General features: G+C 43.3%; 1 protein-coding gene across 1 annotated transcript in view; it reads right to left on the bottom strand.

Moving 5' to 3' along the window:
• EBF2 (EBF transcription factor 2) overlaps window positions 1–15115 on the bottom strand; it is a 185788-nt gene that overhangs the window by 165769 nt on the left and 4904 nt on the right. The window contains exons 5-6 of the mRNA XM_020282567.2: window positions 14696–14769; window positions 7667–7735 (exon numbers count right to left, since the gene is read on the bottom strand). Of these exons, the coding sequence (XP_020138156.2) occupies window positions 7667–7735; window positions 14696–14769 (143 nt within the window). The remainder of the gene's footprint in view (window positions 1–7666; window positions 7736–14695; window positions 14770–15115) is intronic.

The following is a 15115-nucleotide window of genomic DNA, read 5'->3' on the forward strand; positions in this document are numbered from 1 at the left end:
GTCTTACATGCACTGATATATTTAATACAACTCAAGTGGACATGTAGTATTATAACACCATCACTTAGCTAATAAATGTTGGAGTCAAGACTTCAATGACGGCCGGGTGTGGTGGCTCACGCCTGTAATCCTAGCACTCTGGGAGGCCGAGGCAGGAGGATCGCTCAAGGTCAGGAGTTCGAAACCAGCCTCAGCAAGATCGAGACCCTGTCTCTACTAAAAATAGAAAGAAATTAATTGGCCAACTAAAAATATATAGAAAAATTAGCCGGACATGGTGGTGCATGCCTGTAGTCCCAGCTACTTGGGAGGCTGAGGCAGGAGGATCGCTTGAGCCCAGGAGTTTGAGGTTGCTGTGAGCTAGGCTGATGCCACAGCACTCTAGCCCAGGGCAAAGAGTGAGACTCTGTCTCAAAAAAAAATGAAAAAATAAAAATAATTTTTAAAAAAAGACTTCAATGACAGATGGTCCAATATCTAAGAATTATAACACAGTCGGAAATGGAAGGCAAGCACAAACAGGTAAAAACATAACAATATCCATACATCTGAACAACAGAAGGCATATGTGATAAATGTCTAAATGTCAAGTGAAAAGATTATAGCTACAAAAATTGATACCTTTGATGAGGTAGAATCTGAATTAGATCTTGAAAAAGAGGTGGCATTTATATTGGCACGGAGCTTGGGGTGGGTATTCCAGGTGGAAATGGTGTGTACAAAGAGAGAAAAAGGAAAATATTCAAGGCTGTGTGTGATGGAGTAGGCAGTTCACAAAGAAAGGGTGGAACTAGAAAGTTGGAACCCCCCCACCATCCACTTAGACTTTGGAGCACTTTGCACAGTTTGTAAATATATATTCGTGTGTGTGATTATTGAAGCTGTATGCGCTATGGGAAGAGGAACTATGCCTGTCATATTTCCTACTGATCTCTGCCATTCACAAATATTTGCTCAATAACCTAACAACACAAGGAATTACTAAGTGAACAAATGATAGAATGAAATTGTGGCAAATCCAAAAACTCTGCAAGTCTAGGGAGGCTGATTGGCCAAGCAGAATAAGTGTAATTCTTAAAAAGGAACTGCAAGAGTGAACTCCACAACTGCAGAAGTGAGCTTCACAACTGTGCGACACAACTTTACTCATGAAGAGGAGAGGCATTTTCTTGGACAAAATTCGGTTTCTTTCTTTTAAGACTTGGCTCCAGCCGTCATCCAGCGAAGAGCTTCAATCCATAGGGACCATTTTTTTCTAGACTAGCAAGTAGCAGAGTTCCTTCTCCTACCTGTCTTCCTGAAATGGCCAAGGAATCTAACAAAGGTTTCTCTAGGAAACAAAGGAAGGAGAACATGAAAGAATCATGCATTCACGTTGGATAGATGATCTGTGGTTTTTAGTGAGAAAATCTAAACCCACCCTGAGAGAATAGAATTTTCACTTAAAAAAAACCAGCCTGGAGCCAGGCTTTTGTAACCCCTTCACAGCACTAGATTCCCCAACGCTGGAAAGGGAGTGCCTGGGCAGAGAAGATGTATATATTAATAGCTCCTGTAAATTATTGATGGGCAAGGATGATGAATTAGCACGCCTGGTCCCCAAACCTGGGCCCTCAGCTAGAATCAGGGAAATTTAGTGCTGGGAGGTAACATAAGATTACCCATGACTCCAAAGCACTTCATGTTACAGATGGGGAAACTGAGGCTCAGAGAGGCGGCTCATGGTCTCTGTAACATTAGACAGCGAGCTAGCGAACGGCCTGAGTCCAGAAGTGGGTCTCCTGGTCCTAACCCAGAGTCCTTTCTGCTATGTCACTCCCTTTCTGTCAAGCCGGGGACACGTTGAACGTGCCTTGTACAATCTCAGCGTGAAATGACACTCAGGGGCCAGCAACGCCCACCACTTCCCAGAGGACAGATTCCCTAAGAGCCTTTCCATCTTCAACAGCTCTAAATTCTGGAAAGTTTTTCCTTCTACTACACCAAAATCTTTCTCTCTGTAACTTCCACTTGTTGACTAAATTCCTATTTCCCCACTGGTAACTGGCTACGTGACCTCGGCTGAGTGAACTAGTGCCTTAAGACTGGCTTTTCCTTTTGTAAAATTGAGATTTTTTTCCAACTGTCAAAGATTAATTAAGATTATGTAATTACCACAAATGTATTAGCACAATGCCCAGCACACAGTAAGTGCCAATTAAATGCTAGGTAAATGTTTATTATCCGTCTTATCCCAGAGCCAGAATCCTTCGTTCAGGAGATGTCACTGCTGATGTATCTGGCTTGATCATTTCCAGGAAAAGAGAGGACATGGTTGTACCTGAGTGGCCCAGGACTGCAGGTATGCCGGGCCTTATGGACGTAAATCCTTCCTAGAGCTCAACTCCAACTGCTACCCAAATACTATTTCTGTGCTGAAAGTGAGAGCCGGATTATAAGCAGAATCCACACTACAAATCAAGAATAGATGACTATGAATTGGTTTGCTAAATTAACCAAAAGGAAGTGTCCTGAGTGTTCAGAATTGATGCAGTATTCTCCAGCACATGTGGCAGGTTCGTAAGGTTTTCACTTCTGCCCAGTGAGTCTCTAAAAGTTCCCATCCCCCAAGGAACACCTCATCCGAGATAAGTGATAACACTCAAGAGAGAGAAGTAACGAGTTTGGCACAGAGGAAAGAATATCCACGCATGTGTTTCAATAGAACAAGGTGGTCTATGAGGCAGAGACAGGCAGGAAGAGGCTGTGTCAGTTGGCAAGGGAAGGGCCAACGAGAAGCCCAGACCCGAGGTGAGAGTAGCAGGCAACAATGCTACCAACACAGCAGCAGGAGAAAAGTTCATTAGAAAAAAAAAGAGTCATACCCATTAGGATGACCTCTAGCAAAACACAACACGGAAAATAACAAGTGTTGGCAAGGTGCAGAGAAACTAGAACCCTTGCCCATGCAATGCTGGTAGGAACATAAAATAATATAGCTGCTATGGAACATAATATGGCAATTCCTAAAAAACCTGAAAATAGAATCACCATAGGATCCAGCAATTCCACTTCTGGGTATATACTCAAAAGAACTCAAAGCAGGGACTTGAATAGATATTGGTATATCCCATGTTCATAGCAACATTATTTCCAATAGCCTAAAGGTCAAAGTAACCCAGTGCCCTTTGCCAAATGCATAAACAAAATGTGGTCAATACATACAATGAAATGTTATTCAGCCTTTAAAAGGAAATTCTGATACATGCTGCCACATGGAGCATCCTTGAGGCTATTATGCTCAGTGAAAAAAAAGCCAATCACAAAAAGACAAATACTGTTTGATTCCACCTCTATAGTCAAATTCAGAGAGACAGAAAATAGAGTGGTGGTTGCCAGGTGCTGGGCATCGGGGTTACAGGGAGTTGTTTAATGAGCACAGAGGTTCAGTTTTGCAAGATGAAAAAGAGTTCTATGGATGAATGGTGGTGATGGTTGTACAATGTGAATGTTTTTAATGTCACTGAATTGCACACTTAAAAATGGTTAAGATGGTCAATTTCACATTATCTGTATTTTATCACAATTAAAAAAAAAATTTTTAAGGGAAAATAATGTCAGGAAACCAACCCCACAGTAAACAACTAAATTCCAGATATTTTTGAGTAAACCTTTTGAAGGATGGTCATTCTGTTATTTGTTTGGCTTCTTGAAAAAGGAAATAAACAAAAACACATTCAAAATGGTCCTCTTGGGAACAGAGCTAAGAGACCAATGTCCCAAGACAAAAGACTGGGATATTTCACATTTAAGAAATAGGTTGGACCTGGTTTTGGGGGGGTTTTTAATAGAAAATACCATACCAGTATGCACATGGACAAGGGCAGCCTACAAAGATTCAAAAGGAAACTTTGCCCTCTCTACCCACCTGACTTATGGGGATTGCAAAAGGAACAATAAGGACCCTTCTTCCTTCTCCCATGTCAGTGGGACTGTTCCTAAAATCCTCTTCTCATGAATCACCAAGCTATCCTGAGTCCCAGAGATCAATGGATATTCAGAAGAAGCTTCCAAATAGAGGAGAGTTTGAAGACAGCACAGCCCATAACAAACAAGGTTGAATTAGCGCTTCCCTACGAAACCACAAATGGAAGTCAGTGTGAGCCTGTTTATTGTTATTTACCACAGAGTAAATAACATCTTTATAGATAAGATCTGGGCTAAAATACATCTTTATAGGCAAGATCTGGGCTGAAGACCACAGTAAGAACTATGTTTCACCCTTGTTTTTGTTTTGTAACTGTTCCAGTATTGGTTTGTCTGGATAGGGACTTTGGGTTTTTGCACTAAAATTAATAATCACTACTCCCCACCACGCACACGCTCGCGCTTGTATACAGAAGGTTCTTCCACGCCCTCGGTGCAGCAGCAAGTCCCGTGGGGCTACGTGCTGGCCTGGCTTTTCGGAGAGGGGCGTGGTTGCCCAAGAATTCACAAAAGCATGCTGAAAAAAAAAAAAACAACTGAAAATAAAAACTAAATTTCTGTTTCTAGAGAGATTAAGGCAGGGAGTAATTTAGCAGGGAAAGAAAAAAGGCTCTAAGGCTGGGGCTTCGTCTTAGGAAATGAAGAACCAAAGCCCTAGTGGGAGGTCCCTTATTGTAAACTCCAGTGATTTTCAATGAAGGGGACACAAGGTATTACAAGCTATTTTTGTGTTTCAAGTAGCCCGTCGGAAACTGAGTATGTGCTGGGATGGTCACATGGACTCACTGAAAAGGCAAGCTGTTTTGTGTTTCGAGCTGGAAGCCCCTCAAGTCCGTGTAGTGATGCCAATTGTCTCATCCCAATCAAAAACTCTACTTGGCCGCTGATGACATTAAGGTCACATCAGAGATGAGATTTTTTTTTTCCCCTTCCCATCTCTGATTAATAAAAATGAAGCACAGCTGCATTATTATTGCCTGTTCATTGCAGTTTGGGAGGCAGAATCTTACAAAACCGTGGGCTCACCAAGCAAAAAATATAGAAGAGGCCCACGGTGGTCAAAAGTTCGGGACCCATCCTTATGCCTCTCCTCCCCCTCCCCTGAGCATACACAATTCCAAGGGAATAAACGGGCTTGTCTCCAGCCAGGGTGGAGCGTGCGTGTGGTGTGAGGAAACTCAAAGAAAGACAGTGTAAATTAACTGCATCTGGTGAGGTTAGGTGAGAAGGCAAAGGAGATAATTAGTTGGCATTATAGGAACAAGGGCGAAGAACAGAGTTCTATATTTACTCAGAGGAAATCCAAAGTAGACGACTTTGCACCCGTTTGGTGCTTGGGAGGGAAGCTGACACCTCTAGCCTGGCAGACCTTGAACCCGGAGACCAGAGGCACAGCTCGGCCAAACCCCTGCATGGCACAAGGCAGACTTCTCACCTCCAACAAACGGAGCCCAACTCGTGCCCTTTCACTTCCAAAAATGAAAGCAAGAACGCTGAGGGAAGCCCACAAAAGACATTCAGGGGCAATGAGACAAGTTCTCAGTGGGATAACCCTTCCCTTCAAATAAAAGCCCTACCCATGAGAAAGCCAGACAAATGCATCTGTTTATAATAAAATGGATTCTCTTAAAACTTGATCCTGGTCAATTTATGGCACCCTTTGGTACGGATGTTGCCATGAGTAGACGTGCAACATTTCGGAAGTAACGCGTATTTTGAGTGATGCAGAGACAACACTGGGCTGTTGTACTGTGCATAGGACAGTAAAAATAAATGCCACAGTCACATAAAACCCCATATTATGCAGCCAAGACACAATTTCCACCATCTCAGAAGAATTCAAGGCATTCTAGCACCAACGAGGAGGGCAACTAACGTGAAAATCTTTTCTCTCCGTAGATGCAAAGAGACTGCTTTCTTTGTACATGTAACGTGTACGTTACGTAGGAAGAAAACATGAGCATATTCGGCTTTACCTGTGGATGCAGGTTAGATGTAGTTCTTTAAAGAATGGCTAAATGCAAAGTCATTCAGGAAGATGTGTGCTCATGAGATGCAAGGTGCAGGTGAGCATTCGCAGCTTTGCAAACATTTCTAAAGCTGGTTTATGGGGTGTTTATTACAAGAAAAGATGCAACAGTCTTGAGGAGCTAGCATTAGTGAAAAAGACTAGATGAAGATGGTGAGCTCATTTTACACCTCAGAAAGGACAAGACCTGAGTCTAGGCTGCTTTCAGACCCTCCCAGCTCCCCAGAGGACCTGGAAAGCAGGGAAATGAGTAGATTCAACTCGTCAGTTGCGACAGGGAGGGTGTTGAGAGAATGAGGTGGTGGCCGTGGAGGGCAACACCAGTGAGAAGGGAAGACAGCTGTGTTCTAGCGCCAGCTCTGCCCCACCCAGCTGTGCCACCACAGGCACGCCATGCCACCACTCTGGGTTTAGTGTTTTCATCTATAAGATGAGAAAGACGACAGACCCCAGAGTCCTTGCAACTCTGTATATTTAAGTTCTCTGCACTGCCAAAAAAACCCCACAAAAACAGAGCAACCCCAAATAGCTCCCTAAAATGCAGCTCAATAGAACCTCCTAAAATGGCAAAGACACCATATGCATCCAACAAGCATTTTATATCTGCCTGTCACCCTCTTGCAAGCATCTCAGAGAACACTGCAAGGCCATTGTTGATATTTCAGTAGCCTTCTGAAGCACTTCCCAACCCATTATTATACCACTGAAGATCAGAGATGCTGAGGGCTTTGTCCAAGGTCAGAAGCTAGGACAAGATCAGAATTCCTGCCTCCTCAATTCCTAAGGCTATGCTATACTTTGCACGAAGAAACCAAGCTGGCTTTCTGGGAAGAATGCCAGAGGTTCCATCCTCCCAGCTGAGAATTCGTTGGAATATTGGAATAACAACTTTGGAGACTGCAGTCTCTCCAATCCATTTCAGGACCTGGCTAGAAATACGAAAACCCAAAGAAAGAAGCAACAGGGAATTATTCCGTTTTTTAACGAAAGAGAAAAAATTAGGGGTGGGAATACGGGGTTTCTTTAAAAATTACATGATTGCTAGAAGTTAATTTGGTATTTCTTCGTTGGTTTGTAAGTTCTGTTTCCAATCACAAAACCAGACAGCTGAGGATGGCTAAATCACATTTCAGTGAATTAGCATCTTGTCCCAAAGAATCTTTCCCATTCTGAATATAACAGAGAACCCAGAACGCAACCCTCCATGGTATAAAGAAATCTCCTCCATGCAATAGAGAGCTTGTCACAAGCCTTAACCGTAATCTAAACTGATAGTCTCTAAACCCAGCAGCAATCACTGAGAAAGACAGAGAGGTAGCCGCTTAACTTGGGGTACACTGCCCCTTCTAGAAAGCTGAGACCACATCCTGCCAGAGGAGAGAGATGGCATCATTGACCATTCTTTACCATATATGTGCGCCCCTTATTAGGCTGAAGGGAGTGCACCTAGAACAGAATCCACCGTAGACATACATGGTCCAAAGGAAGATTCTAATTTCTACAAAAGGCCAACCGGCACGAGGTAGCCCTTGCGGGCCCAGCTTACTGTCTTGAGATAACATGAAACCAACCTTACGGCAAAGCCCCAAGTGATCAGATCGGTACTCAGCGTTGAACTCCATGAAATAAAGAAACCAACAACAACAACAAAAAATCACTTTGTTCCCCTACCTGTCGATGATGACAGGGTCTGAAGGAGTCTCATTTCGGTTTCCACAGCTTTTCTTTTCACAACATCGACTGCAGATTGGGAAGGAGCCAGAAAAGTAAAAGAAATATGTTAAACCAAGAAAATATAATGAGCACACAACGTAAGAACGTTCATAAAAACGAATCTGTTCGCGGTAGCTTCCCAACTATAAACTGCTTGAGGGCAGAATTTGTGACCATGTTTTATTAAAAAAATCAAATCAAATCAAAAACGCTGAAGCAGAAGCCAAAACATACTCATTCCAATCCTCACTCTGTGGCTTACAAGCCGACTGGTTCGCAGCAACTAACAACTTTCCCAAAAGCCGTATTTGTAATCTAAATCACAGACAACTGGATTTTAAGATCTATAAGGTCACTTCCAGCTTGCTGTTCAATGATTTTGTGAATGTATATTTTAGGACTTTGTATCTCAATAAATATTTGAAAAAAAAGAGGGGAAAGAAAAATGTGCAAATAGACCACAAGTAGATGCCTGGACTTCTATCAACTTTATTTAAATAACACCTTTCTCCAGAGAACTTGGTGTACTTGCAAAATATGTATTCATTCACTCTTTTCTATCATTTTTCTTCCAAAGATAAAGGGGGGAGACCAGAACTATAGTGTATGTTTTCAAACAGGAAGAAAATGAGGCAAGGAGCTGTAGGATGATATCTCTGATAATTTTCACCAAGTCTGGAGCAGAAGTGGTACTCTTACCATCTGCAAGTCCCAGTCCTGAAAACTCAACTTCCCAAGACTTCTCCCCTCACAAAGCACTGGGTCGTAGACAGCCCCTCAATAAATGCCAGTGGGATTGGCTGAGGGGAGGAGATCAAGGAAACCCTTTAGAGTAATTTACAACATATAGAAAGTACTCGAAAGGTGAGCAGAGAGCAAAACACTCCAACCCAAAGATATCGGTTGAAAATACCTAGGCAAATGTGATAAGGGCACCTGAAGCCCGGTGGCAGGGAAGCACTGGGGAATCACCACCCCCCACCCTACCAGGTTGCCCATGTGCTGTCTGTTGGGTGTCACAGAATTCTGAATACCCCTTGGCTCATTCCAGGCACATGGACCACTAATAACTGCAGTTGGTTATAGAGGTAGCCTTGACGTGGCTTTCAAGAAAATCAATCTCATCCGGGCGCGGTGGCTCACACCTGTAATCCTAGCACTCTGGGAGGCCGAGGCAGGAGGATCACTCAAAGTTAGGAGTTCGAGACCAGCCTGAGCAAGAGCAAGACCCCATCTCTACTAAAAATAGAAAGAAATTAATTGGCCAACTAAAAATATATAGAAAAAAATTAGCCGGGCATGGAGGCACATGCCTATAGTCCCAGCTACTTGGGAGGCTGAGGCAGAAGGATTGCTTGAGCCCATGAGTTTGAGGTTGCTGTCACGGCACTCTAGCCTGGGCAACACAGTGAGACTCTGTCAAAAAAGAAAGAAAGGAAAGAAAGAAAGGAAAGAAAGAAAGGAAAGAAAGGAAAGAAGGAAAGAAAGAAAGGAAAGAAAGGAAAGAAAGGAAGAAAGGAAGAAAGGAAGAAAGGAAGAAAAGGAAGAAAAGGAAGAAAAGGAAGAAAAGGAAGAAAAGGAAGAAAAGGAAGAAAAGGAAGAAAAGGAAGAAAAGGAAGAAAAGGAAGAAAAGGAAGAAAAGGAAGAAAAGGAAGAAAAGGAAGAAAAGGAAGAAAAGGAAGAAAAGGAAGAAAAGGAAGAAAAGGAAGAAAAGGAAGAAAAGGAAGAAAAGGAAGAAAAGGAAGAAAAGGAAGAAAAGGAAGAAAAGGAAGAAAAGGAAGAAAAGGAAGAAAAGGAAGAAAGGAAGAAAGAAAGAAAGAAAGAAAGAAAGAAAGAAAGAAAGAAAGAAAGAAAGAAAGAAAGAAAATCATTCTCATCTACCCTGGTTGGAGAACATGCCTAATAAATGTCAATAATCACCAAACTATATGTGAGCCCTGCCCTTCCCATGACAGTTTCTCTGGAGCTTAAGTCTGATATGGGGCCATAGAAAGTTTGCTAAACTGAGAATCCGGGTTCCGGCGTCTAAGCCGTCACCAATCAGCTGTACGAATTTGATCAAATCTCTTTAACCCCTCTGGACTTTTTCTTCTTTACATATAAAATAAAATTGTTGGGTTCATTATCTCTAGAGTCACTTCTAGGTTTAAGTACGTGTGGCTATGAGATCCCATGAGCACCCTTTGAAAGTGACAATAATGTAAGGAAATGTAGAAGCCACGTGGTAGCAGGGACCCACAGGCCTAGCACCACCAGCCCAGTCCCGGATTTGCTTTGTGGCTCTCTGCAGTGCATGTGTCCCCCTCTCTGATCCTCTGCAGAATTAAACATAAATAGATATTTTTAAAACATCTAAAACCCATCTCTTTCATGCAGGGATGTGTGGATTAGTCAGCGAACACTTCTACCATCCTCGGAAAGGGAAATATACTTGAGAGACACTAAAGCATTTCACCAAAGGAGCACAATGAGGTTTAAGAAATTTAATCAAATTAGTAGGAAGGAAAAGAAAAATGGTCTCAACTTTCTTAAATACCAGAGTTCGCCACTGGGACTTTCTGAAATAATATTTGCCCTTTGAAATTATATTAGGTCTTAACTTTTAAAATTTCAATCCATCCCAAGATTAACACCAATAAAAATGCAGGCCAGCTGCTCTCCCACCTTCCAAAGCTCTCGTCTGTCTTCCCAAATCCCTACCCCCCCACACCCATTTCTGTCTCCCACCTCTCCTCTTTCTGAAATATCGCTTATGTCAATGCAATACCTTCGCAGCTCAGGCAAACCGCTTTTCCTAGCAATGCAATTTCAAAAGGCCCATACATGCTTGTCACCCAAAGACCTTCAAGCCAGGCTCTCCTTTGACATCACAGCATGTCAACCTAACCCCAAATATGTGTGCGATGCCAGGTACAATTTAATTACAAGAGTGCGCACTGTCAGAATGTGCCGAGCTGTTTAGTTTGGGTAGGAAGGATTCTGAGGAGGCAGAGCAAGTTTGCAAAACTGCTCAGCTGAATTCAGCTGCTTTCCGTGGGGATTTCCTCCGGAGGAAAAGAAAAACAGATTTAAAAAAACGTAAGCCTGGTGCTGGTCTGACACAACTGTGGGGAATCAACTCGGGAGCAAACGACAAAGAGAAATGCAAAGGAACTTTAGGATTCAGTTCTCCATTTTCCAACAGTAACATATTTGCATATAATCACTAAGGATAATATTCACCACAGAAAATACATAGAAGACACTTGGCTATGGAACTACAACAGCAAAGGCATAAAAATAATAATACTTGGTTATATTGGCCCCATTTGAGCCCTTCTTAAAACTTCTCTGGGTCTCTAAGTTAGCCAAAGCAAATTCTTTTTTCTTTTTCTTTTTTTTTTTTAAAGAAAAGATCTCATTAATATGATCCAGTTATTCTTTATGTTGTTTCTTAAATGACATTCAGTCCTCATGCCAGCAGTATTAGCACAAGCAAAGGAAAAGGGGGGACCTCAGATGTTTAGGAACCCACATTCCCCAAACACTGAGATAGCTGACGCCAAGGAACTGGGTCCCTGAATTACCCAGATGCCAAACTCAATTCTCCCTTCCCTCTGCTGTATAGACAAAGCCGGAAGTGACCAGCTTCAGGTTCAGCTACTTTAGTTAAAAGGCTTTTAGGATTCTTCTCCAACAAGCAAGTCTCTAATTCTGAAGTTCCTGATAAGTGGGTTTTTTTAATCAAAAAATGGGGGGGGGGAGAAAGAAAGAACTGAACTTGGCAGTAGGTTAAGACTGTGTTCGTAACAATCCCAGAGAGGCTTGGAGGTGTCCCCCCTTTCCTGACCAAATGAATGAAAATGAAAGCTGGTCCTCTGTTTCTGTCTGGCTTGGTTTGGTTTATTTTATTCTACTACTTATTTGGAGAACCTTTTATTTAAAACACTCTCAATGCGTTCACAGGCCTCTTTCGGTTCTACCTCTGCCTGGTGTCTTTTTAGAGAGAGAGAGAGAGAGAGACTAAAACAAGTTGAGGGTGGGCAGAGAGGGAATATGAGAAATTTTATCACAATCTTGAATTGTACCTGCATTTTTCAGAAAGGACAAAAAAAAAAAAAAAAAGAAGGATGAAAGCTGGCTTGGAGAGGAGGGAAAGCCCTAGCCTTAGACAGAGGATGACCAGTTAGCCAAACCCTGGGTTACAACAAGCTAAGATGTCCCTTTCCCCTCCAAAATCGTTTTTTTTAAAATGCAACCCTCAACTTTCAAAAATCTGTCTCTAATTTCAAACTCAAATAAGCGCACAGCATGGTGGCTTTTGTTTTGTTTTCTTCTCCCCAACTCCTCCCTGCGATTGCATAACAAAAGTGTCTAAATTCACACCATCTGGCCGATAAAGACACTGGCCCCACTGCCCGGCTGGTCCATCTGATTAGTGCCCTGTCTAGGCTGCGCCTTGTGGCGAAAAGTCACAGCTGTGGGGTTTGCTCGCGCTCAATACAACTCTGTTATTAGCCAGCTGTAGGCCTTGAGACGACTTCTGTTCAAATTATAATATCTTTTAACCCTCTGAGCATTGAGGGCTCAGGGGTGGCTGGCAGCGACATAACAACTAGATTTCTCCTTGCTAATAATTGGCAAAATGAACCAAAGCGGGGGAAGAGAGGAACAGAGACAATTGTGGAAGGGAGAAAAAGTTATTCCTAAAGAGATTTATTTTGTCCCTTTGTTTCCTTCCCCCCTCAAAGCTAAACACCAATTTAGGAGCCTTTTACTAAAGATTACAGAACATTAAAAGCATTCGGGGGAGGTGCCCAGGTATGTCAAATAACACCATGCAAATGAAACTAAGTACGTGCAATAACCTTTGAGATACAGGGCATCAGATTCATTCCAAAATCATTGACTGCTACCACTGGCTCTTAAAATGTGAGAGAAGGAACGCCCCCGACCCCTTCTTAGAGAATTAACCAGCTCTGACAGATTGAATGAGAACTTCCCTTTCAGATGCATCCAATATTTGCCTTCACCCATCTCATTTACGCACACACACAAACACACACACACTGCAGACAGTACCCATCCAATGGATCATTTATTTACCCATAATTAATATTTGTTTTAAATCCTAGTTTGGGAAGAAAATAGCAGAGCATCTTTCCCAGGTCTCCAACGCAGAGAAGTTACAGTACATTAAATTTTTATATTGTGTTACTAATGCAGACTAAACTAGAGGCTTTAAAAATTGATGCCGCTACTTAAACTGCATAAAATGAGGAGGATTTGATTGGGCTTAAAAATAAAAATGTCAGCCTTAACTACAGCTGGATGGGGCATGCAAGTATTATTTAAAGTGAAAGGTGTAATTCATTAGACCATGGGCTATTTTTTTGGTTTTGTCTTGTCTTTGCTTTTCAGAAGATATCTCTCCAAACTAAGCCATTTAAAAGTATAGAGAGGAATTTTTTTAAAAACCTGCCTTCAATTAACCAACCGAATCAAAGCATTCTGAAATATTTAGTCTAGGTGTTACATGCAAGTGCATCTTGGAATTGTAGTTTTTTTCTGAACAAACCTATCCAGGGTTCCTGGCATAAGGAAGTATCCATCTCCTTACTCCTTTGCCCAATGCCTTGCCCAGCTACTCAGGCAAGGAAGCTGAAGCCACTGGCAGAGTTGAACTTTGCATTTGGAAAGTTTGTTTTTCTAATACTTGGTCAAAACCAAAACAAACATGCCTGATTGTTATGGTTTCTTCCTGACTAGGTTGGGGAGAGAGGGCTTGGGGAGCTGCCCATTAAACAGTCCCTACAAAATCAGATGGGCTGCAATTACCCAAAACTAGCAAGTCTGGAGTTGGAATTACCCAAAACTAGCAAGTCTGGAGTGTGAAGACCTTCGGGAAAGCAATAGCAGGGCAAGGAAGAATTGAGGCTGTCCCTCCAATCAGAGGTTTGGGAGAAAGAAAAACATGTATGGAACATTCAGATTTTTATAGTAAAATAACCACACTCTTTCCAGAGTTTCCTTTTTTATAGCCTTTCTCATTCGCTGCGGGATAGCCAACACCCAGCCCAATACCAGCACATACTAGGCACTCAATAAACATTTGTTGAAAGAGTAAGCGTGAAAAAATCTACTCATTGGACAATACAAAAAAAAAGAGGGAGAATAAGTGTGGATATATCTCTTCTGATTTTTTATTTTCTTCTAGTCAGGAAGAAAAGGGGTAATACACGGGACTCCGAAAGGAAAAACAGGAAGGTGGAAAAACAGGAGTAGACTGCACCTTTCACAACCCGACCATCAGAATCCAGCTGTTGCTTCGACCCCATACCTGCCAGATGGGACCCTCCCCCTTCGGACCCTCCCCCTCCCACAGCTGGTGGGGACCTGGACCCATCTTTCTACCCGGTAGCTCCTCCTGACCTAAGAAATTCCCCTGACACATGAAGTCACAGGAAAAGCAGCCTCCCCAGGAAGAAACCACCCCCATCACCGGCAGATGCCTAGGGTGGGGAAATCCCCCCCCCAAAAAATGGGCCACTCAACCCTCTGGTGGTCCCTGGCCCAGACTGTGAGGGCTTTGACTCAGTAACTCCACAGGTGGCCCGCCTGGAAGTCTAGCCCCAAGCAGGCCTGGCCAGAACTGAGCAGTCGCCAATGGGTTCAAGGAAGGTCCTGGATCCCAACCCCCTCCAGGCTTCCGCCACAGACCAGGGGCAGTGCCAGGGACAGTGGGGACTCTGCAGGTGGCCGAGGAAACTCCTTCCATACCTTAAAGGTGGACTCCAGAGTTGTTCTAGGTTTCCTTTCCAAGTCCTAATGGATATGCCCTAAGAAACTTGCCTTATAGGAGACTAATGGTGGTCCTGCCCCCAGGCCACTCCATCCTCCAGGCCACCCCGCTGCGCCCTCAGCCCTGAGAGTCAGTCCGACGCCGCCCCGCAGGCCGGCTCACCTGCCCCGCCTTCCAGCCAAGCCCGGAGGAGAAGGCGCTATTACCTGCACATCACTTCGTGCGTCAGGAGCACTCGGCACATCTCCGGATTCTTATTCTGTCCCTCGTAAGCTATGGGCTGCGAAGGGGGTGCAGGCAGGAAGAGAAGATCCAGAGGGTGTCGGACGGACAAAGAGAGAGGGGACTTTAGAACAAGCACAAAATCGTCTCCCCTCTCGCTACCCTATGCCACCCGAGGACTTCCCCGCAGCAGGGGGCTCCGGGCGCTTGCGCGGTTGGTTGACTCAACTGAAATTAATAGAAAAGTTCGCCCGGTGAGGACAAGTTCTTAGCAAAAAGGAAAGTTTGGGGGGACTGAATGCCCCAATAACTGTTTCCTCTCTTCATCCTTTTTTTCACCTGCCCCCGCCCCCAGTGAATTCCCAAGCCAGGTAGAACCAGGTCAATTGGCGAGACTGAAAATA

Source organism: Microcebus murinus, chromosome 24, assembly GCF_040939455.1.
Source record: "Microcebus murinus isolate Inina chromosome 24, M.murinus_Inina_mat1.0, whole genome shotgun sequence".
Classification (NCBI taxonomy): domain Eukaryota; kingdom Metazoa; phylum Chordata; class Mammalia; order Primates; family Cheirogaleidae; genus Microcebus; species Microcebus murinus.